This window comes from Clarias gariepinus, chromosome 9, assembly GCF_024256425.1.
Source record: "Clarias gariepinus isolate MV-2021 ecotype Netherlands chromosome 9, CGAR_prim_01v2, whole genome shotgun sequence".
NCBI classification, from domain to species: domain Eukaryota; kingdom Metazoa; phylum Chordata; class Actinopteri; order Siluriformes; family Clariidae; genus Clarias; species Clarias gariepinus.
Genome location: NC_071108.1, coordinates 6,729,641 through 6,754,819, shown reverse-complemented (window position 1 = coordinate 6,754,819; position 25,179 = coordinate 6,729,641). Strand labels below are relative to the sequence as shown.

Here is a 25,179-nt window from a genome sequence, read left to right as displayed (position 1 = left end):
AATTTTAAGCAAAAAATCTTTACAGGCCATATGTTTCTAGTAGCTTTCACCAAGTTTAGTATCAATATTCAAATAATATGAATAATTTAACATAAAATGTTGGGGCACATATAAAATAATCTCTCAAAGTTTCGAACTTCATTTTCCACAAGTAGCCTCTTTGGCACACACATTTTCTTTATTATATGTATAACATAAAAAAAGTAAATAAACATTGGCTGTTTGTGAGTCAAAATGAGAAGAATTAATTCAAAATCTCTAGAATTAAAGCAACAAAGACAAAAGTGTTGGAAATAAATAAGGTGATGGATGCATGCCTTGGGATTGCACTGCAGCCTAAAGTCAAAAAGGTACATGATTTCCAGTTTAAGATACACTGCGTTTGCTGGGGAGAAAAAGAAAAGAATTCTGGAAAAGTTACAATTTATTGCCTTATTTTCAGAAAGAAACACCTATCCGCTAGTAATTAAAAACAACATATGAAGGCAGTTATTTACTAAAAGGTTCACATGCGAGCTAAGTTATTAAGAGGGTCACAGGAGGATCGCATGAATAAAATGCATAATGAATAAAACATGACTGAGCATGTTGTTCAATTCCAATGCAAAATGAGCCTCTGAGTGTTTAACAATTAAACATTTCAAGTTATAAAAAGATTGTAGAAATAGTTAAAAGGTTCAAAATTAAAATAAGCTGACCAGCTTTAATGTAATCAGTGATATTATTATTTCAGGTTGAAGCCCAAACAAAACTCTGGCTTTGGAGCGGCATCAATCAACACCTTCTGACCAATCAGATTTGAGAATTCGGTGCCGTGTTATAAGAACAAAATAACATGAGACTTCCATTTGGAGCATTCAGGGAATTGCTTCCTAGAATGCTAAATACAAATGCAAAGGCAAAAATCTTAATTTTCCGACTTCTTTCACACAAGTAGTATAAGCATTAATTATAAAGCATTAGGGCAATAGTACGATGGTATTATAGAATGAGTCCTCTATTCAGTTAGCAAAAGTGTAATTCCATGCTCTAACGATCCTGATAATTCTCAGAATCAGTGTTTCGCACGCAGTGATTTATATAATTAAATGAATCACGACAGTCAAATTATGTTAAAATTGCTCATTTTATATTTGTACCTTCGAAAAAGGCTTTCATCCAACATTACTTACAAACAAGACAGCTTTTTGCAATATGAGGCTCAATGGCATAAAGTTGGCATCTTGCCCATGCGATCTGAACTCAGTCTATCTGGCACTAGTGTAGAAGCTTAACCACGCCAATGCAAGGAGTTTATTAATCTTTAATGTATTACATGGCAAGGCAAAGACAATTTACTGTTTTAGCACTGGTTGGCTATTTTTCACAGGTTACAATACAAAAGGGGTTCAAATCAACCCAGGACCTGTTATTCTGATTGTCTAGAATGACTGAACACAGTTCTGAAATTTAAAACTTGCTTCATTTCTCGATAAAATTCCCTGCTTATCCCAATGTTTGACTAGTGCTTGGATACCTCAAGGTCGAAAGTTCTTTCAAAGATCAGGCTGCCTGTCTCATGTCTGAAACGCTGGCCTCCCAGGAACTCCTTTAATATTCCAAACATGTATAAATGCCTTGGTCAGTGCAGGATTTTTTTTTTTTAGGTTGGTATGGGTGATACGGAAATGAATCCCAAACGAGTTGCAGTAATGTGCAAGTGGTGTTGGTACTGTAAATGGTTGTGCGTACAGTTTCTTCTGTAAGTTGTTTATAACCTCTCTGTCGATATCCAAGAATCAGGCATTGCTCTTACCACCTCGGCTGGGATCGTCATTCACGGATATACAGCCATCTTTAAAACGTTTGCAGTATACAAACATTCCACTGCGGATAAGAGTCTCATCACCGTATTATGCTTGAAATCTTCTGCAAATTATTTTATGCCTTCATTCACAAGAACAGTTTGACTTGAACGACCCTTGTACTTCTGTCATTATTATTATTTTTCAGTGCCTGCCAACATATTTGCACATCATCTGTTCCTGATGTTTCTTATCAGGTTACATGCTTTTCTTTTTTTTTTTTTTTAGGTTGGTAAACAATCCTACAGTATAAGTATGAGCTTTACATGCTAATGCTTGCGCGAAGGTATTTACACCAGGGATTTCTTTATCCAGACACAGATTAAGCCCAATCCTTCTTAAAAGAACGATTTGATTTTTATTTTAAGTATTATAAAATATGAAAGGATTCAAAAATAAAAAAAGTTTGGAAAGGCATCAGTGCCTTTTTCATAAGAGCAGACTCGGTACTAAGATGTTAAGTTTTTGTTTAATTACCAGAAGGCTGCTGATGTTTTTTAAATTATGTGATTAGCACCATAAAATGCAAGCTAGAAGTACTAAAATACTAAGAAAAGCATAAAAGGATGAAAAACAGTTATTTGAACAGTAAATGTCTCCACTGGAAACCTCTCTGATAGACAAATACTTTTCTACGCAGAAATATTAAGAGGTCTCATTAAGGATTAAGAGGGGTGAAAGTGACTTAGACAGTGTAGCAATTACTTTTAAAGTCTGAGAAACACAAAACGTGAAAATCAAATAATGATTTTGGAAACAAGGAACAAGTGGAGCTAATTATAAAAAGGGCGGCAAGAATGAGAACAGGAAGTGGTATAATGTGGAAAGCCAAGATGTTCCAAAATGGGAGCAAAATGTGGAACCCAAAAAGGGTCAAAACTATGTGGGTGGCAAGAATCCAAGAATCCAAGTAAGTCAAATAAAAATAAGAATCCTATAATGAATGCATACAGTAATTATGACAGGCAACATGAAGAGTCTGAGGATCACACGTATACAGTATAATGTTGATAACAGCGCATTCTCACAATGCGGTTCGGACATTGGACATACTTTGGTATGAGGAAAAATGATATAAATAAATCATCAATGAACAGGAAAAGTGTGATATAAAAAAGCTGTCAGGAAGTACACATACAAAGTAATACTGTTGTGTTTGTAACGTTAATATTTTCTGTAATAGATCCTTATCCGAGTTTTCATAATTGATGTATGTATGTGTAATGTACTCTGGCGGGTAGTACTATTGAAACACATTAAGTTCAAGAAGCTTGCGTACTGCATGAGTACTGCAATTAAACTCATTAACAGATCACTGATAAGTTTACTTAAACCAACGATCGATTATAAAATGGGTACTAACTCCCACCACTAGGTATGGAAGTAAAACTCTCGTTATTTTTTCAGTATGCCAGAACCATAACTAGACTGCCTGCTTTATGTCTGAAACGCTGGCCTCCCAGGAACCCCTTATGCGCCTCTTCCACAAACTGGTGGCAAGTTACCCTTCGATTTTCAGGGATCAGGCGTTCTACTCGCTAAATGTTAATGGGAACGATTACAGTGGGCTCTAAACCACCTCAGCCAGGATTGTGGGCAGCATGAGGTTGTCCCACAATAACACATTTTTAGTGATTAAACTCGGCAGTTTTTATACTAAAGGAATGTATCATTTAATGATCTCCTGGGTCTGGTCATACTGAGAAAACGTTCTACTTTTGATGGTACTCAAGCTCTAGTGAAACGCTGGGATAAGTAGCAGAGGATTCCATAGAGAAATAACGGTAGTTTTTACTCTTATTCTGGACTCAAAAGTCCCAATTTGACTTGAGCATCCCTTGTATATTTGCTGGAAAGAAATAGCAGCCAAAAATCCTAATATTATTTAGTAGCTTGTAGACTTTTTTTAAAGGTTTCAACAAAACATTGCTAGGTACTTAGGGTGTTCATTTTACTGCAGTTGAGCTCCATTGTTTTATTCAACTCTTGGCACACCAGCATTTTGTAGTCACTGTTCGCAAACGCTTGGTTTATTCACATTTGGACACTTAACATGGATTAATACAGAGGTCCTCAAGGAGTAACTTGGGAACCATTAAACTTAAGAAAAAGACACTCTGCTCCCAGGCTGCATTAATGCTCTCCTGTTTGCCTGGACTAGTTTTTTAAATTATGCATAACCAAATTGTGTATTGGTAACATTAACTATTAAGCCTTACCGTCCACGCATGCTGGTCGTGCCCGTGTGGTGCCTGCGATCTGGCCTCTCCGACAGGCACAGCGGGCCGTCTGTCTGGCGATGGTGCGCTTGGGTTGACTGCTGTCTCTGTTTAACATCACAATCTCACACGTGCCCACCGCCAACTGACCTGTGTGACCGACACACAAATAAACCGGTTAGAAATGACTACAGGCTGTAAATGAATGAGTGCTGCTTTTATTTGCTTTGCAAAATAACACTTTTATTCATTCCTCGGTAATAATGAAATTCCTCCTTGGCTGTCCCTAGACCAGATAGTTACCTCCTCAGGCATAAAAACTCAACACCATCACAAACACTGAAACGCTGCAGAGACTAACACTGCAATATTTAATCAACAAAACATTGTGCTGTTAACATTCAGAGACACCTCATGACTCATGGTACATAACGCAAAGGTTACAAATGCAATAAAAATACCTACACAACAATATATCATGAACACAAGCAGTATGTCATATCCTGTATATTCTGATGCAAAATTCTTTCTCAGTGGTTTATTGATAAGCTGTGACACATTTCATAAACGCATTAAACATTAACTGTTGTGTGATTGTACACAGTGTCTTAAAGCTTTGATTATACTCAGGGTTGCATATTCTTTTTTTTTTTATAAGATTCTCCTATAGGGATATGTAACATAAGCTGAGTCAACACTTTTAAAATATTTAATTATGTCTGTTTAGTCTCTGATCTCTAGTAGTTGGTGGTGCATTGGGATGTGCATTAGCCTGCATGACAGCTCTAGAGTATATAGAGAGTACATTTGCATGCGTCCTCCTGGGTTTCCCAGGGTTCTATGGCCCTGTGATCCATCACTATGGTCCCACCACCTGAAAACATGCTTAGATGTGCTCCATTACCCATAGGTGTAAACAGATTCATCCACAGCGGTCTGTGATTGCCTGGCATCCTATCCAGAGTGCCTTGTATCTAATGTTCCTGAGATGTGCTCGACCCTTTCTTAAGTTGTTAAATGTAAAAAAAAAAAAAAAAATCAGTGGACAATCGATTCTAGGACCAGAGTTGGTTTAACACTTTTGTGCTAATGATCGGATGTAGAATTTAAAAGCACAGCAAAAGACACCAATTATTCAATATTAATGTTTTTGTCATTTTTAGACACTCAGATTGGTCTTCGATGTGTATCAGAACAAAAAAGTGCAATTGTTTGTATTGGTCTGAGGTACAGTATATAAAAAGCATCATCTGAGAATATTTCAGCTAGAGCATAAACAGCCACACTTAAGTCGTTAAAGAAACAGTAGAATTTGGGACCTATAGGGTACTTAATGACCAACTGCTCAAGTTCATGCTTGAATGGGATTTGGCTTCTGAGTCATTTTGGATTAAAGCGTCTTTTACAGTAGTTTGAATTTGTAACATCACGTTCACGAGAAGCCCTTATCAACTTGCCTTTAAAACGGAACATTTGGTTGCATTGCTAATATTTTAGTATGTTTTGGAGAAGAGCTTTCAACTCGCAGTTCTGTCCATTGTACAATGCAGAAACTAATCGCCAGAAAGCACCAAACAGTTCTTTGCAAATAAACCCACATTTATATCAATGGAGGGACACAGATTTTTTTTTAAGTATTATTTCTTTAACAAATGGCCGTTTATTCCTCTTGAGGTGACTCGTGCCCTTCATCCTGCTCTCGCTGTTCTGTTGAGACACAGCAGACTGCTCTTGCTGACAGACCGGAATGCCTGTCAGGGTATTTCTGACACTTCTTGTTTCCTAGCAGAACTAAAAATCAGGTATTCAAGTGACCCAGACACTTCACCGAGTACGGCAGAGAAGGTGGGTGGGATGGCATAACATGTTAGGATGCAAAATCATTATCAAAGATTTAAGTATCACTTTAAAAGTGTCCTGCTTTTTGTAATTTCCCCCAGTAATTTAAAGCTGTAAAGGGGACCTATTATAAACATTTAATTGTTCTTTAATTTTAGATATTCAGGCAGTTCTTCAGTGTGTGCATGGAATGAGAAAGGAACAAGCTGAATTATTTAGTTCTCTAATGTGACCTCATATAAGTTAATACTTTCCTTAAAGTATGAGGGGAGGCGGGGGGACGCATGGCCTGGCAGTAACTCCTTTACATAGACACTGAAATGGTGTGTTCGGAAAAGGAGTGAAATAAAGAGAGAGAGTTGAGGTAGCGAATTATTTAACAGGGTTTTAATTTTTTTGGAGCATTAACATTCTGGAGCATTACCACACACACTTAGAGGATGAGCCCTATGTTAATTTAATAAAGAAATATGTAACCTGTAAAGCCTGGTTAGTAATTTAAAAATGCTATTGTAGTAGATTTAGTAGATCCTTTTTAAAAGAAAACATTTATGGTAATCAATGTGATGACATCATATAGTAGATATCACATAAATGTAGAAAATAATGTTTACAATGTCACGCTTTATATTTTTGTCATGTGATTTTTCTTTCAACCTTACCTAGCATCTGGTGTTTTGATTATTATTCATTTTAATTTGTCTCAGGGGTATAAAAAAGTTATGTATTAGACAACTCACAATTGCGAATCCTATATTCTGTCCATCGACTCGGTGTTTTTTTTTTTCTGTATATCTTGTTTTTATCACATGAACAAATTACCCTTTTTTACTTTATTCGTAAATACTCTGTAGTTCTTCTGCAAGAAAGCATGTTGCATTAAGTGAGCAATGTGCAATACAGTTGCTTTCTAGGAAAGGTTAGACGTGTTTCAAATGCAACCTCTGACAAGCCGGAATAAGAGGCTCATACTTGCAAGTATAGAACCTCTGACAAGTAACAAGTAAGGCCTCGACTCGCACGTCGATAGAAACCTCTGAACTAACCACAGTAGGCTATATAAAAGCCTTGGACGGAGGAACACACTTAATGAAAAAATTTGCATGATCCTGCTTTAGATTAAATGTCAATAAAACACTGAGATATTACACTTCTAGCAATAACTAGAAGATAATTCTTAGGAGTCAGTTAGTTAAGTTAGCAGTTTAATTATTATTTTTTTTAATATAAATTAAGGACAGAAAACTAATGAAAGGGCTTGGGAAGGTTAGAGGAGAAAACATGTGGGCAATACTAATACAACATACCTACCCCTTACTGCTTCCACAGGATCTAAAAGGGTTATGTTGTTTAACTGATCATCAGCAGGTGTAGAACCAGACGTTTAGGCAGTTTGCTAGTCCGGGGCATTCATGTGTGCGTGAACACAAAGCCAAGAAGGAAAGTTATAAGCAGTGGTCTTAGAGAAGCAACTATTGCCACTCATCAATCTGAAAAGGGTTATAAAACCATTTCCAACAAGTTAAAGTTCAACATTCTACAGTGATAAAAGATTATTAATAAGTGAACTACATTCAAGACAGTTGCCATTCAACCCAAGGTCAGATTGTGCAATGCTCAGAGAAATCCAAACAAATTCCACAGTTACATCTACAGGTCTCACTGAGAATGTTACAGTAAATGTTAAAGTCTATAACAGCACAATTAGAAAAAGACTGACCGAGTAATGTATGTTTGGAAGGAGAAAGCCTCTTCTGTCTAAAAAGAACATGGAAGTATGATTGAGATTCGAAAAGGTAAATGTAAGTAGTATGCCTAGTGTGCCCCACTTCTGGTTGGAGATCTCGTCACATGGATGCCCTGTGTGTCTCTTCGGGATGCGTCCGGTCTCTGAAGACGGTTCTGGCCTCGACTGATGTTGACAGCTGTTTCTCTGAGGACTTGACTCAACTGCAGTCGCTCGATAGTTCAGGACTGGAATTTCCTACGAGTCTAGCTGAGTCTCCAATAACTACCTGGACTCCATATTAACATTAATTAACATCAACTGTTATAGCTAAACTACCTGCCAACTAACACACAGTATGAATGCAGACCCAGATGAGGATGGGTTCCCTGTTGAGTCTGGTTCCCCTCAAGGTTTTACTCCTATTGCCATCTCAGGGAGTTTTTCCTTGCCACTGTCGCCCTCGGCTTGTTCACCAGGGACAAACTGACCATTTCGATTCATACACATTCACATTCCATACAAACTTAAATAATTCTTTTGATTGTGTAAAGCTGCTTTGCGACAACGACAGCTGGTAAAAGCGCTATACAAATAAAATTTTATTGAAAATTTAATTGAAATGTGAGGCCATCCGTCTGACAGCTAAAGCTTAGGCAAACCTGAGGAATTAATAAATCAAAAAGAATTCAACCCAACTGAAATGCTGTGGCAGGACCTTGAGAGAGCTTTGAATAAGCGAATGCCCCAAAACCTCAATGAACCGAAGCAATGTTGTAAAGAAAGACTAGACCAAAATTTTTTTGCAGTGATGTGAGAGACTGATAAAGTCATATACAGAAGGAAACTTGATTACCTCAAGTTATTGCTGCTAAAGTTGGATCTAAAAGCTATGGAATCATTGATGCACTTTTCATGGGAGTTGGTATTGCCAGCATGTATTTTTCTCTTTGGCTTTATTTTTGTTAAATACAACATGGGACGATAAAAAAGGTAAAGTCGACCCCTGAAATTTGCAGGGTTTACGTTTCTAGAGCAAAAAAGAATGTAAAGGTAAACCTGTATACTGTACAGTGCTGTACTGCTGTGTCTCCCGAAATGCTGAAATATCAATGTGTACTGTAATTCATGCATGCAAGTTTTCTTTCTTTCTTTTGGTACTGTAGGGTAAATAATTTACCATCCCAAGCCGCATTGTCCTCTACGGTTGTTTTGTAGTACAAAAAAAAATGTCTACAGTATTATATTTTATATGGAATTGAAGCTGAACATATGTCAATAATTATGTCACAAAATTTGAAAATTATATTGTTCTTGATAGTTTAGTGTTAAAATTTATATATTGTCACGAAGAATAGGTCAGACAATATTTGCGGTTTCCGTGAAATTGTCTGAAATATATAAGATTGTTCATCTGAGGTCGTATTTGCCTAATACTAAGGCCCCCTACAATCAGATGATTTTTATTTTGTTTTTACACCAATACTCATCAAATTGAAGGAGGGAGTACTAACTTTTGGAAAGTTTATACTGATTGCTTAAGGAACCCCCGAGTGGTGCAAAAAGAATAGAGAACCCGAGGGAATTTAAATACTACAGTATATACAGTACTAAAAGAAGATTCAATAGTTTAAGCTACTCTAAGTGTCATCCAAAACATTTTTTAAAGGAAAAATTATGCAAAATTCACTTTTTAATCATTAGGCATTTCCAGCATTATATTAAATAATCAGGACACTAATGATGGTTTGGTGCATCCCTAAGTGTGTGTTTGTATTGACCTTTTAATTTGCTTGCATGCTGTTCACCTGCACACACACTACACTAGTCTTGATTCCGTTATCGCGAATGCATGTCGCTAATTAGAGGCCATGAGATAATCCTAACTTTGGACAAGAAGAAGTAATTATTGGTAATTATTCACAGTTTGTGGGTGGGTGTGGCTTTGCAAAACCTTTCAGAGAAATATAAAGCTTTAAGTATTTCTATGTATGCAGAGAGTGGCAACGTAGTGTAGTGGTTAGCACTGTTGCTTCGCACCTTCCGAGTCAAGAGTTCTATTCCTGTCTCGGGTCGGCGTGCTGGGAATTTGCATGTTCACCCTGTGCTTGGTGGGTTTCCTCTGTGTACTCCGGTCTCCTCCCACAGTCCAAAGATATGCAGGGTAGTTATCCCAATTGGAATTGTGGTGCAAGCAAAAGTTTACGTTTAGCAGACACCCTTATCCAGTATTTCATTGTACATGTGAGCAGTAGAGGGTTAAGGGCCTTGCTCAAAGGCCAAACAGGGACAATTAGGCAGTTATGGGATTTGAACCTGAGACCTCCTAAAGTGTTGTCCAATGCATTAACCACTGAGCTATCCCAGACCCTGATAAAAATGGACGCACCATTTATAATTTACTGTAAGGACGGTAAAAGTTTTCTAAGGAGAATTATTACTGGTGATGAGACATGATCCATCACTACGAGCGTAACAGTAAACGACAGAAATTAAAAGCATCCTCCCTTTAATCCTGATCTAACTCATTCGGACTTTCACCTGTTTGGTCCCCTGAAAGCAGCCCCACGAGGACGAGGATTCACTTCTGATGAAGAAATAAAGACAGCTGTGCATTTGTGGCCTTCCAGCTCAGCCTAAAACATTTTTTAACAAGGGGATACGAAAGCTTGTTGAGAGATGGATGAAGTGTATTAAGAAAGCAAGAAAATTATAATAAAAAAATATGTTTTTGTCTTTTCGAAAAGTAAATTTAAATAAATTTCACAGCCAGTGTGCATATAATCTTTGACTCACCACCGTATACACCTACAGTACATGACATAGTATATCTTTGTCTTTGTGCTGAAGCTTTAGAATAATACCGAAGTTAATCTATGATTGTTTCCTCCTGAGTGTGTTTACTTAAATTTCCACAACGGAGCAAAGGAGAGAGAGAATATCCCTGCACGTAAACCTGACGACCGGCAACGGGACCCACAACTCATCTTGTCATCTTAATGTGTTTATGTGAACATTTGGTCCTCGCAAGTACAGCAATAGAAATGTTAGTGCGTGAGGGTGTGAGATGGTTCTCTCTTCACGTGCGACCGTAATTCAGGGCGAAATTAAAAAGCATCTCTTTAGAACCTCATTCTGTCTGTCCCTCTGCTGGAGAGGAGCGGGTCCGGAGTATCTCTTTATAGTCCGGCCATTCCAGCCAGTGATAAAGAGCTGATTTACAGCATTAATTAATCTTCTCTGTTACCGGTGAAGGGCCTGCAGAGGTGCGATGAAAAGAGATTTTTATATCTGTAATAGAACGGTGGAACAGCGATGAATCACCGAAAAACTCTTACTTTCAAGATTGGTTTTCTGAGGACGCCGTTCTCAAGGGCACCATAATTCACCGTGATCAGTAGGAATAAAGCCCCAATCAGATGCCTTTCTCTGAGAAAATGAGAGACAGAAGGGCCTGAGGTCATCTGGAAGCCAAGACTCTGAGTACTCTAATAGCTTTAATCAGGCTGTGGAGAAATTCAGAGTGGAGATGATGGAAGTCAGAAATCTTTAAAAAAAAAAAAAGAATGAAATCATGAGCCATATGCGTCAGTTCTCCTTCCTGCTAAGAAGCTGCTGATTACAGAGTTCCAAAGCTTATTGCTATTCATCAGTTTTTACATGCACCGTCTTCTACTCCCTTTTTCTCTCCAACTCCAACTGTCCTCCTCCCTCTCTTCTCTCTCTCACTCTCGTGTTCACTCAGGCCTGCTAAATGGCAAATGCAGCACTACATGACGTCAATACTTATGATGATGATGATGATGATGATGAAGACGACAGCTTCTGCCTGGTCAACACAGAGCGGTGTGATTAAGACGGGCAGTGATGCAACCCAGCTTCAGCACCTTCACGCCCTGTGTACGGATATAAACGCGTCTCAGAGCTATAATATCCTTACCATATACTGCATCAAGGTGTAAACAGCTGCACTTTAGCAGATAGCTGAAACGCACACTGCAAAGCAGTTTTACGAGAGATTTGATTTTGCCTGTCAGGTTTATCAAGTTAGGCACATTTCCACTGAGCTTCTAAAACCTTTGGAGGAACCGAATAGTTTCCAGACTTTATGAAAAGACTGGCACACAGTAACCGGATGAGTTCCTGATTTAAACAGCAACAGGAGTAACATCAAGGTTGGAAAATAAAAAGGTTTATTAGATAGTAAATGTACGAATGTGCTTCCTAGTCCAATGATGTCATTAATGTGTAGCTTTAGGGACCGTTAGGGAAGCTGGGAATGTAAGTTAATATTTCTGTTAGAGTGTAAAAGATGGGAAGAATAAAACAGGACCTGTGTATGCGTTAATAGGAACCTACCCGACGATGTAGATCGAGGTAAAGCGACATACCTGTTACCACCCTGAAGCTGATTCTTTTGCCATAACAGTGCATTCAAAGTGTTTTTTTTTTCTCTTACTATATAGCAAACCAAATAGCTAACTCACTTACTCAGTCATTGTGTAAACCGCTTTATCCTGTATACAGGGTCACAGGGGGATGAGGTCATGAGGCCATGAGGTGGGGTACACCCTGGACAAGGTGCCAATCCATTGCACAGAACACACACACTACTCATTCATTCACACACTACAGACAATTTGGGAATGGCAATTAGACTAACGTGCATGTCTTTGGACTGTGGGAGAAAACTGGAGCACAGAAAGAACATGTAAACTCCATGCACACAGAGATGGGAATCGAACCTGGCCGGCAATCGAACTCAGACCCTAGAGATCCAAGGCGACAGTGCCAACCACTAAGCCACTGAAAACCACCAAATTACTGGTTCATCTCTGATGGCTACCAAGTGCTTGGACTGGAGACTCCTTGTCCAAATGCTTAGGCCCCAGTCAAATTGTCATGAAGACCATGAAGTTCTCACTGGATCTCACAGGTTCAAAACGGAATATTTATCAAGTTCATACTACTTCCTAGCCACGTCCCTGTTCGGTTCTCAATTTTCTCTCACGTGAATAATCACGGTCCAGTCAGATCCAACCACATTATTACTACTATATATCTAATCAGATCGCACCATGCTCTTACCATGCACTCACTACAGTATGTTGTCATTGCAGCTGTGGGTGGGAACAAATATTGTGACACATGCAGTGCTTTTCATAGACGCACTGATAACCTGCTGCATGCACTGTACATCTACATCCTATAGTATTGTACTAATGGAAAACTGTCATGTAAAATAATACATAAAGCAAATTAAACATGCACTCGAATTTTACCATCTCCCCTTGCTCAGATCACACTTACTGCAGCTTCCAGTATTATGCAGATGGCACTCAGTTTTATTCCAATACAAGGTTCACCATGGCTCTTCCACCAACCTCATTAACTGAATGTATTCATTACATTAAATACTGGATGGACTCCCAATTTTTACATTTTTTAAACCAAAATCTCACTTGTTGTGCCTAATACTAATAATTCCAAACCTATGAATAATCTTGACAACCAACCACTATCAGTTCCCTCACAAACACACACATTTCTTTTTCCCAGCTCTGCAACATTATCCAACTTGGACCATTACTTACTGTAGTTTGAAAGATGCCAGTTCGTGCTGTCATACCCTTGCGCTTGGGTTACAGTAATTTTCTCTTCTTACTTGTAGGTATTTCTGGTAAAAACTGAGTATGTGACGTTTAAAATTTAGCAGCTTGCTTAAACCAACCTTCAGCACACATTACATGTACTGTAACCATTTACTGGTTTTGCCTTAGGGCTTTTTCAAACCATGTATGACTGCTTCTTACTCTGTCTCGGTTTGATTTCCCTACCTCTCCACTCCGCTGCCACTCAGCTTTCACCTTATCAGTATTGTTCTGTACCAGAGTACCCTTGCTTATCTACAGTATATGTTCCAATACAGTAGATGGCGGTATGCATCTATTTGGTTTGTGATCTGCCAACAAACACAACTTGATGATTACAACAAGTTGCGTACACATCAACTACAGTACCACAACATCAGCGACTAATGTAAGTACAATAAATTCCCTACATGCGAGCATTCGAGTTACAAACTTTCTAAGATACAAACATGCATCCGTGCACACCCTTCAATCATGGAAGTTAAATCACATGCCCAGTGTACAGTACATTGTCACATGCATGCATCGTGCATCCTCTGGGGGCGATAAAGCTGGTACTGCTCAGAGCACCAAGAAATGATGAAGAAAGTGAATATAATAAAAAAAATAGAGCAGGGTAAAAAAATGGCAAGCATTGCTGGTTCTTTTAACATGAATTGTTCAACCATCGGCACGATTCCAAACTGTACAACTGTATTGTAATATACTGTTTATAGCCAATTGTGGTAAAATCCCAGTACCAAATGTTTGTTGGACTTAAGAACAAAATGGACTTATGAACGAGCTATTGAAACAGAACTTGTTCGTATGTAGGGGACTGTAGTTTATGTTGTTGTTCCGGTATAAAAGCATGGAAATCACAAGCTCATACAATGTGGTTGACCTGAGCACTAACGGTGGGGCATGGTTATTTAGTGGTTTGCAATGACACCTTGCACTTCCAGGGTTAAAGGTTCACATCTCACCTCCAGTCTGTGTTTGTTTGGAGCCTGCATGTTCTCCCCATGCTTGGTAGGTTTCCTCCGGGTACTTCGGTTTTCTCTCACAGTTCAAAGTCATGCACTGGACGCTGACTTGCATTTCCAAACTGCCCAGAGTGTACAATTGGGTGTGCTATTTCCCTTCCATGTGCTGCTCAAAGTCCCCATGGCACAGGCTCCAGCCCATCCATGGCCCTATAGAAGATAAGCACTACAGATACTTGATGGATGGATGTCAAGAATGACCATCTCACCTGACATCTTTTCTTTATTGGGCCAGAGCGGGCCTTTCATGGTCATTTTTAAACGGGACAGTCAAACACTTCTAAGATTCTCTACCCCCGATGTACTTGGGTACACATGAACCATATTTAAGACCACATTTTAAAGTCTATCTGGGCACACAGTGTTTACACCAAACAAACCGGACATACTTTAGGGGTCAATTAGGATTAGGGCCTTTAGAACCAGGCTGACATGAATTAGGAACAAATCCCTAAAACCTCCTAAAAACAATATAAAATGTACCTGTTTTCTAAATCTTTCATTTTTTTGTTTCCTTTGTAACATGTTTTTTTTTTTATATGTCTACAGTATCCTTGTGTGTCCTGTATAAATGGAACACATTATACTGTAGTTATTATTATTATTATTATTTACCTGATTCAGAGACGTATCTGAAAGAATGGAAGTAGAACTGTAAAAATAAGTAACATTTTGATATTTTTAACTGTGACAGATTTCTGCATTGTGGACCTCTCTAAACTGCAGATCCTTGTTACAGCTCTGTCTCCCTGGGATAAATATACTGTATACTGGAATGCGGTTTGAGTCCAATATTACGCCAGCTGTGTATGTCAATTGACTTAGTAGAGCGAATAAAACTGGCTTTTATACTTTTTGGTATAAAAAAGTTCCCGGGCTCAAAATGCCACTAGAGGCAATAAAACACACTCCTTTTACTCCTGCACCCCCTGTAATGCTTAAAACATTCCACTATGCAGATCATGCTGCAGGGCTGATTGTATAAATACGTGTCATCAGAAAAATTCTTGTTATAAATTTTTTCAACTGAAAAAAGCAATTTAAGGCTTTTGAACAATTAGTGACGTTCACTACTGCAAGCTTCAAGCCAATTACAGTCCATCTCTTTCCCCAGATAAAAGTACTACCTCCAGTGTTCAGGTTCGATTCCCGCCTCGGGTCCGTGTGCATGGACTTTGCATGTTCTCCCCATGCTTGGTGGGTTTCCTCCGGGTACTCCGGTTTCCTCCAACAGTCCAAAGACATGCAGATTAGGTTAACTGGTGCTCCCAAAATGCCCCTGGTGTGTGTGCCCTGCGATTGATTGGCCCTCCGTCCAGGGTGTACCCTGCCTCATGCCCTTAGTCTCCTGGGATAGGCTAGCGTATACAGGATAAAGCGTTACAGACAAGGTGAGAGTGAGTGAGTAAGTGAGTGCTGAACATTGTGATTGTCATGTAGCTTGGATGTGATTTGATCAATAAATGCACACAGAAAATAATAACAAACATTGTGGTTCACCAAGGGATCAATAGCACATTACAGGGTTTATCAAGTATATATACCAATAAACAGGTCACAGGGTCATGGGAGACCTGAAAGAACAGCAATGCTGACCACTATGGAAAGGCACCAGAACACCCAACGCATTACAGACTGCTAGGGGTTAGCACTGTCGCCTTGCATCTCCAGGGGCCAGAGTTGCATGTTCTCCCCAATGCTTGGTGGGTTTCCTCCAGGTACTCCAGTTTCCTCCCACAGTCCAAAGACATGCAGATTAGGTTATTTGGTGTCCAATTGGATGCGCAAATCTGATTGGTCAAAAGGTGTTGATTAATTTTCCCGAAGCAGCAGCTCTCAAGTTATAATTGAGTTTTATTAGGTTACACAGCATCCAGTGATTTAAATTTAATGCGGCGTGAAATAGATATTAGACACATTATAGCTAAAATGATGTCTAGTAATATCTGTGAATGTTTTTAGTCATTGAGGTCATTTAGAATTTCTAGTCGTTGTAGGTTTTGGCAATTGGAATTCTGTTTCAGGAAGATGCTTCACCGCTCATCCGAGAGTCTGAGGTCTGATTTACAGCTCCGATTACCAGAAACCTTTCCATGAGTGCAAAACGCCTTCAAGATGGTTGCTTTCACTGTCTATTACAAGACGTTAAATGATTTGATCCAACCCATATATTTAAAATGTTGCATGCCAAGTGCTATTTATCACTTATGACAATGAATGCATTTATCTCTTACTTTCTCCATTTGTATTTTTATTTTTTCACAAACACGTCTGATGTGGCCTTAACTGCCCTCGCTCCACTATCAGAATGCTTTAGTGCTAGTTCTGCAGAGACATTTCGGCGAACACTGAAGATGTTTAATTGTTTTCCTGATAGAGGTTCAGCCTGATGCTACACCTACGCTACACAACAACGCTAGCAGCCTTGAGCAGCTTATTTTATTACTTTATAAATTAGACTGTTCTGCAGGGTTATGTGCTATAGCTCGGAGGTATGTGATCGATATTGCTCTTTTATTACACTATTACACCTTTCTGTCAATTTTAAGACTGTTGTTCTGTTGTCTAGGCATTTGAAGGCTACCAAAGTTTTTTTTTTTTTTACTGCAGTTGCGGTTGTTTCTACTTGCACTTCAAACAGGAATCCAGACTCAGGCAGTGATCATGGAATCAAATGCAGATCTATTTAAAGACTATGTTGCTTTTTAAAAACATACAGTACAGTTTAAGTGAGTAAGTAATACACATTACTGTGTATGGAACCCATGTCTATCACATACAAGGTAAGGGTTAGGGGCGGGCCCGGAACCTATCCCAGGAGACTTAGGACATACTGTACTGTAAGCGGGGTTATAAATGGATGGGGTGCCAATTCGTCGCAGGGCACACACAAACACACGCCCATTTACACACTACGGGCAATTTAAAAACACCAATTAACTTAATCTGCATGTCTTTGGATTGTGGGAGGAAACTGGAATACCTGGAGGAAACCCACCAAGCACGGGGAGAACATGCAAACTCCCGGGATGGGAATCAAACCCAGATCCTGGTGGTGTGAGACCACAGCGCTAACTTAATACACTACCCATAAGTCACTATAGTATGTACTGAAGTGAACTAGGGTAAACTACAGTATTACTGTGGTACTTCAGACATTACCCTGGTCAGCACTACAGGTACTATGGCCCTTCAGTTACTAAAGTGTGTACCAGCTGAATACTGTTGTACTTATTGGGTACAGCAGTGACTAACAAACTTCAGGCACCATCTAGGATGGTATGCTTGTACATACTGCACCATATATATGTTATATTAGTATACTACTGGTATCGTATAGTAGAGGCAGTTCAATAGTATTGTATGTAATATTACGAGTTTCATACTGTACCCTACTATGGTATTTAATTAAGGTTACATATAGTACATACTGTACTACATAAATATTACCATTAGGGTACATAAACATGTATAACATGTTTTAATAGTACCATACAATATAATGCATATAAATAATAATAATAATAATAATAATAATAATGCAAGATTAACTCCCCACTCTCACTGATCACTCAGGTTTGTTGACGTTGGTGAAGTAATTGGCCGCTTCACATCTCAGGAAGCCCTGATGTCTGTGTTTCCTTCTGGCTCTTCCTTTTAGTTATGCTGTCATAGTTAGTCCTGCCGAAGTCCCTGCTTGCACTCTGCACTAAATATACATTCACATTATACATTGTGTGACTGTGACCATACCTAACTACCATCTCTCCTTCTCTTCTGCTCTCTCCACTCCTCTGTCTCTCTCTCTTTCTCTCTTTTTCCCTCTACATGTCTCTCTGTCAAGCTATACATGTCCCTCCTGAGCTGCCAGTGATCCAGGCCCCCTCTGCCCCCTGGAGCTGACTGACTCGTCCTGGTGTCCTGCTTCTGGTTGGAGATCTTGTCACATGGACGCCCCGCATGGTCTGCCTGGGATGTGTTTGGTGACTGGGGACAGTTCCACTTTTTCATGAGGACGGTCCTGTCCTCGGCTGATTTAGACAGCTGTTCTCTGAGGAGTTTCCTACAGTCTACCTGAGCCTCCAATAACGAACTGGACTCCATTTTTAACTTAAAAACATCTCCATTATACTACTGAACTACCACACAGTATGATGCAGATCAATCCCTGCTATCTGTTTCACCCAAATGAGGATATGGAACCCTGTTGAGTTTGGTTCCTCTTTGTTTTTTTCCTTGCCACTGTCGCTCATCAGGGACAATCTTATCATTTTGATTTCTACACGTTCACATATCATACAAACTTGAATAAACTTTTGATTGTGTAAAGCTGGTTTGCGACAATGTTAATTGTTAAAAGCGCTATACAAATAAAATGTAATTGAATTAAACCGGTTTCATCTGGGTACTCCGGTTTCCTCCCACGTTAGTGCAACTGGTGTTTCCAAATTGCCCGTAGTTTGTAAATGAGCATGTCAGTGTGTATGTGTCTGCCCTGCGATGGATTGGCACCCTGTCCAGGGTATACCACGCCTCGTGCTCAACGTCTCCTGAAACAGGGTCCAGGCCTCCAAGCAGCCCTGAATACAGGTTAAAGCGGTATAGATGGTGAGTCTCAAAACTCTGGATGAGAACTTTCAGTTTCCTGGATGAGTTCCTTTTCAACTTCTATGTGGATTTCACGCTGGCCGTTAGGTCCATTTTTGCTGTGCGTTCTCCCCTAATTAATCAGCCCTAAAAGGTCTGACGCCATGGGTGTATAGACCCAGGATGACATCAGTAGTTGAAGTAAAAAACCATGAAGAGAAACAAAGATCGGCGACAGATCAGCATACTGTGAACAGTGCACCCAGCGAGCACCAGTCTCATCCCTGAATTAAACATAATGGCATTTTCCAGCCAGACGCTTTTGTGAGGAGGCTATTAACATTGTTTTAACCTCATCAGTGATGGGGGGCATTTCATTGAGAGGAAGAAGAGAATCCCCAGCAGACATCATTATGGTAAAGACAATAGAGGGTAAGGGACCAGATCAAGGTCACCTCTCAACCTCATTCTCTCTCTTCCTGTTTTACTCTTTTCCCCAAACTATGGCTCTTTGTGACCGAACGACTCTCTGCACAATGGTCCATGGGATACCCTCAGCTCGGAGATTATATATACGAGCATTAAAGGGCTTTTAACTCCATTGAGAGCTGCTTGTTTGCCTTTTTCATTTCACACCGCACACTCAAACACACATACAGCGCTTAAAAAAAAGAAGAAGAGTAAAGCATTCAAACATCCTAATGTGATAACAAGGAGACAGCACAGATATGGACATACACATCTGTGTAGTGACATGCACCTTAAGGGAAACACGCAAAGCTGTTTGCCTGGAGAGAGAGCCGTGGCATCAGATATCAGATACCTTTCCCATGCTTTCAACATCAAACAGATGAATGGGCCAAGTGAGATAAGCCTCCAAGGCCGTAGAGAAGGGAAAGAGATACAAAGAGACAGAGAGAGAGAGAGAGATAGGGAAGCCTGTACAAAGACAGAGAGAGAAACTGAGAGAAAATGAGAGATACACATTGCGTTTATTTTTTAAATTCGCCAAAAGCAGTGACAGCACGTGTCATGTTTATCGATTTGACAGGAAGCCTTTCTGTCTCAGTATGGAGACTGAGGTAGCATCTGGGCATGTCTCACAGCAGAGTACCAAAAATGTGCACCCCCCCACTGTTTCTGGCTGTTTTACAACTGGTTTGGAAAAAAGTTTAGAAATAGAAAAAACATTGATCTGGAATGTAAACTTAAATCCAAGACATTAGTACAAAATATGTAGCACGAAATGAATGATTAATTCAACATTCTGTCTACAGACCCTGTTGCTTTAAACCTTCATAGTCCAGGTTCGATTTGTGCAGGTTCTCCCCGTGCTTGGTGGGTTTCCTCCGAGTACTCCGGTTTCCTCCCACACTCCAAAGACATCCAGATTAGATTTATTGGTTCTCTCAAACTGCCCGTAGAACATGTGAATGAGCAGTTACAACGGCAAAATAACAAAGGGAAAAGAGGTCGATTCCGCTCCCTAAAGGCCAACACAGAGAGATTGAGGAGAAGCCTCTTCCCGCAGGCTATACAAACTCTCAACCACAACACCACATAGGACTTAACACTCTGATCTGCTCATCACACATTACAGACGGCACATTGGCACATCTTGACATTACGGAACTGTGAATTTTGAACTGTGATTTTGCACATTTATTCTATTTATTATTTGTACAAAATGTAAATAAAATATTGTTTTTTCAGCTAAAGTTTTTTTATTCTAGATTATTTTATATTCCTAATTTGTAAACAAACAAAAAAAAAATCTCTTATTTCCTACTTTATATTCTTATTCACTCCATTTTAAAATAACATACAGTAGCAAAATGTCATAAAAGTGAAGCGCTGTGAATACTTTCTGGATGCACTGTAAGTCTCTACAACTATACTAAAGTAATAAACACCACTTTTCTACAAAAGGTTCCCTGTTATTGTGTTTTGTTCATGGTGGTGTTAGATGGCTGTTTAACATTTCATTCTATAATATCTTATAAGCTGTGATCTGGTGAGTGTGAAGGCCATAGCACATTGCTATTGATTTGTAGAGACGCTTCTGTCCATAGCAGTTATCAAGCTTTTGCAGAATTCCCACCTTACTCCTTCACAAGATCTGGGCTATTCCAGGCACTGGAGTTTTATTTATTTTTTTCACATTCTTTGCGCAGAAAGTTCACCCTGGCGCATTAGCAAAATCAACAATATACGATTATTCGGCCTCGTCTGCTATGATGCCATTTTCTTTTCCGAATCTTTGCAGAAATGGTTTGTACAGTACATCCCTTGTTTGCTATAACATCTCTTTGCAGCAAACTGAACTAACTTTTCTAATTCTATACATCTAATATTTATATCACTTATCCTGTAGCCCATCCCAGAGAAATAAGGGCACGAAGTACGACGTGGGGTATGGCCTGGATGAAGTGGCAACCTATCGCAGGGCACAAGCACACACACTTACACTGACCCATCCAATTGTACATTACAGGCAATCAATCAATCCTGCATGTCTTTGGATTGTGGGATGAAACCCATGAAGTATGGGGAAAACCAGCAAACTCCACACACACAGACCAAAGGCGGGATTCAATCCCCCGACCCTGGAGGCGCGAGGCAACAGTGCTAACCACTAAGCCATTGTCAAGACTCCAATAAGCGCATACAGAATTTTTTCTTGCCTATAGTACAAGCAGCATAAAACATCCCCACTCTAAGGGAACAACTGGATACAAACCATGAAAGCAAAGTGAATGTCCTTGTCACTCATCTGTAAAAGGAAACGTTGCGGAAAAAAAGGGAGGAAGGAAGTCAAACTAAGCAGTTTTAATTAAAACTTGGGGTTAAGTCATGAAGCGGTGCTTAATATATTACATGTGGAGACTTCAGTGCTGCTGGAAAAATCAGTCGGTGTGGCTCCCTAAAGAAAACCGCTGAGAGATGCCAAGAGTCTGCAAAAATGTCAAGATTAATTTAAAGCATGTAAAATATAAGACAGTTATATAAGAAAGTTTGATAAGTTTAACGCTCTGCATAATTTCAAATTATGTCTACGCTCGTGCTTTGCCAGGCTCTCGATTTGCCCTGAAGTTCTGGCTGGTGTATTAGTAGCACCCCACGTGGCCCCTTTAACTGTTGCTTGCTGGGTTTGGTGAGATTTTCAGAGACAGAAACGCTTGCAGGTTGAACATATGCTGAGAATTGGAAAGGAGTTTAACCCCTAGGCTAAGAGAGAGAGAGAGAGAGAGAGAGAGAGAGAGAGAAGAACTGTAGAAAAGAATGTGTATGGGTTGAACTGACCAACTACACCACACACTACATTTCCTTCTGCCAGTTTCATAATGGCTCCAACTCTACTTTAGTTTAGTTCGACTAGTTCTTTTCCATTTGCGCTACCTCAGCTATATCAGCTAATCATCAGGCTACCATGGAGCTGAATCAGGTGTCCTACTAAAGCCTAAGACATCTTCGCAATGCATTTGAGAAGTTATGCTCAGTCATACAAGGCTAAGCTCTAGTCTGATAAAGTACAGTACTGTATATTAGAAATACCTGAAACAAGGATATACAATTTTACATTTTTAACCTTTAAATACACAGAATGTAAGAAAAAAAAAACCACCTCTAGCACCTACTTAAAGGGGATTTAACATTACTAATAGAGCAAAGTGTTCTACAGTTTTATTATACAGTACCAGTCAAAAGTTTGGACCCACCTTCTGGTTTAATGTTTTTTGTTCGTTATTTATTTTCAAAATTTTGGAACAATACTGGAGATTTTAAAACTAAAATAACGAAACTGGAATTAGGAAATTAAGCAACAATAACAACAACAACAACAACAACAACAGTCAGTTGTTATTTTAAGATGTGCGGGTCAGGTGTTTTGGAATACATGTAGTTTTCGCAAGAACAGTATTTTAGTCAAGTCCATTTGCAAAACCCATCAAGCACAATGATGAAACTGGCTCTCATGCAGACCATCGCAGGAGAAGCAAGATCAAAACCTTACATCTGCTGCAGAGAATAAGTTCATTTTACAGCAGACACATCTCAATATTAACTGTTCAAATGGGATTTTTGCATATCTTGGATGCATTGTTTTACAATGTAGAAAGAAATAAAAATCATGGAGAGACCATGGAATTAGAAGGTATGTCCAAACATTTGACTGGTGGTGTACTCTCAGCGCAGTTTTTACTAGAGGGACGAGACATACAGTATGTAACACAAAGGCCCAAACTCAGAACACGATGGATGGATGGATGGAATCGCTATAACGTCCAGTTCATGAATTATACAAACAAACAAGGTGGCAAGGATAAAATTTTAAATCAGGATAAAAAGAAGGTGGAAAAATAATTTACAAAAGAGAATACCTAAGACCTACGATACACTGTACAACAGTGCAGTAACATAACTAATCTAGGAACTGTACATTAAGTTCCTTAACGAGGTAATACTGTGTTTGAGCAATAGGTCATAGGAGATGTGAGATGTTCTCCATGATTTTCATTAGTTTGTGCAGCATACTCCTCTCCACAAGCAACTCCAAAACACTCCAGGGGAGTCCCCAGTACAAGTCAAGCCTTCCTGATTATCTTCTTTAGTTTCCTGGTGTCACTGGCTCTGATGCTTCTGCCCCAGCAGATAGCTGCAAAGAATACCAGCTGAGTGTCCTCTGGGACATAGAGTTTCTCTGCCACTGTAGACAGTGTCCATGTAACATTTCCTGTCCAGTCGGTGATCAAGGGCAGTGGTAGCTCAAAGGGTTAAGGCACTGCGTTACTGATTGGAAGGTCAGCAATTCAAGACTCAGTTTCACCAAGTTGCTGTTGTTAGGCCCTTTTAGCAAGGCCCTCAACGCTATCTGCTCCAGGGGTATCATAGAATGGCTGACCTCATCACCCACAAACATCTCCTTGGTCTTGGCTACATTCAGGACCAGGAGGTTGTTCCCATATCAATCTACAAAACTATTCACCAGGTCACTGTACTTTGCTTTGTGTCTACCACTGATATACTGTACCTCACAACTACAAAGAATTTTCCAGACGACAGGATTCAGAGTTGTTCTAGAAGCCTGATGGGGTCTAGTGTAAAAAGGAAAAGTGAGACTACTATTTCCTGTAGTGCTCCAATGCTGCTGACCACTTATTCAAACAGACAACCCTCAGCCTCACAAACTGTAGTCTGTCTGTCGGACAGTCAGTAATCCAGGAGGTTGTAGAGTTATTGGTCTGTATCTTCTAGAGTTTCTGTTTTAGCAGTACAGACTGGAGAAATCAAAGAAAATCTAGGGATGAAAGAACCCATTGACGAAGACAAATGATGGCATTGTCAACACCAAGCTGAGGGTTGTAGGCAAACCTGCAGTGGGTCTGGGAAGATGTTATTTGGAGCCTGAGATGGGCCAACACCAGTCTCTCCAGAACCTTCATTATTCAATATGCAAGGGCGATTGTTCTGTAGTTATGGGGAAATGATGATTTTAGGATAATTCAGTATGTCTTAAACAGCATGGGAACCTTTTCCTTACTTACAGTAAGCTGAGGTAAAACAGGTGGTATAGAATTCCACACAGTTGGTTAGCACTTATACTATTAGGATCTGCAGCCTAGTCTTGGATCAGCATGTTCAGCACCCACTTTCCCTGACTTCTGAAAATAAGAGAGGGGGTGATGCAAGCAGAGGGAGCTTCCTTGATGCTGAACAAAGTGGAAAAGAGGTGGGGTGGCGGTGAGATGTGTTAAAGTCCATGGTGGGAGTGAAAAGGTGGAGATATGAACAGGTCGATCTGCTATTATTGGTCTCTGGTGAGGTGTCAAAGGGAAGAAATTGTGTGGGGACGAGGGTGTGATGTCTATATGCCTGGAGGAGGGAGCACAGGGGATGGCTGGGGATCCGTTATGAAACCTGTTAAAAGTTCAGCTCATTGCCTCTTCCTAGGTTTCCTTCACTCTGACTCTCACCTTTGGCAAGTGATATTCTTCATACCAGACCATACTGTACATCCTTCACTTTGCTTGCCTGGAGCTTATTATCTTCTGTACCCTCTACAACAGGTATATGTCCCCATCTCATGTTTGCATATAATAGTTTTACTTTCTCTGGTGAGGCAGTTCTTAAACTGATGAAGAGGTAGCAGTGTTAAAGAAAGAGGAAAGCAGTGACTTTGATGTTATTCACACTCAACATCAGCAGCCGTGTAGATGGCAATCAAAATGGCTGGTGTAAACTCTAATGGCTAATAAGCGATGAACTCACAGCTAAATGTTCAATGTC

At 39.7% G+C, this 25,179-nt stretch overlaps 1 protein-coding gene across 2 annotated transcripts in view; it reads right to left on the bottom strand.

The window, feature by feature from the left end:
- The window catches only part of tafa5l (TAFA chemokine like family member 5, like), a 100,575-nt gene that overhangs the window by 61,031 nt on the left and 14,365 nt on the right, over positions 1 to 25,179 (bottom strand). For both annotated transcript variants that reach the window (XM_053503319.1, XM_053503320.1), the window contains exon 3: positions 4,064 to 4,213. In XM_053503319.1, coding sequence (XP_053359294.1) covers positions 4,064 to 4,213 — 150 coding nt within the window. The remainder of the gene's footprint in view (positions 1 to 4,063; positions 4,214 to 25,179) is intronic.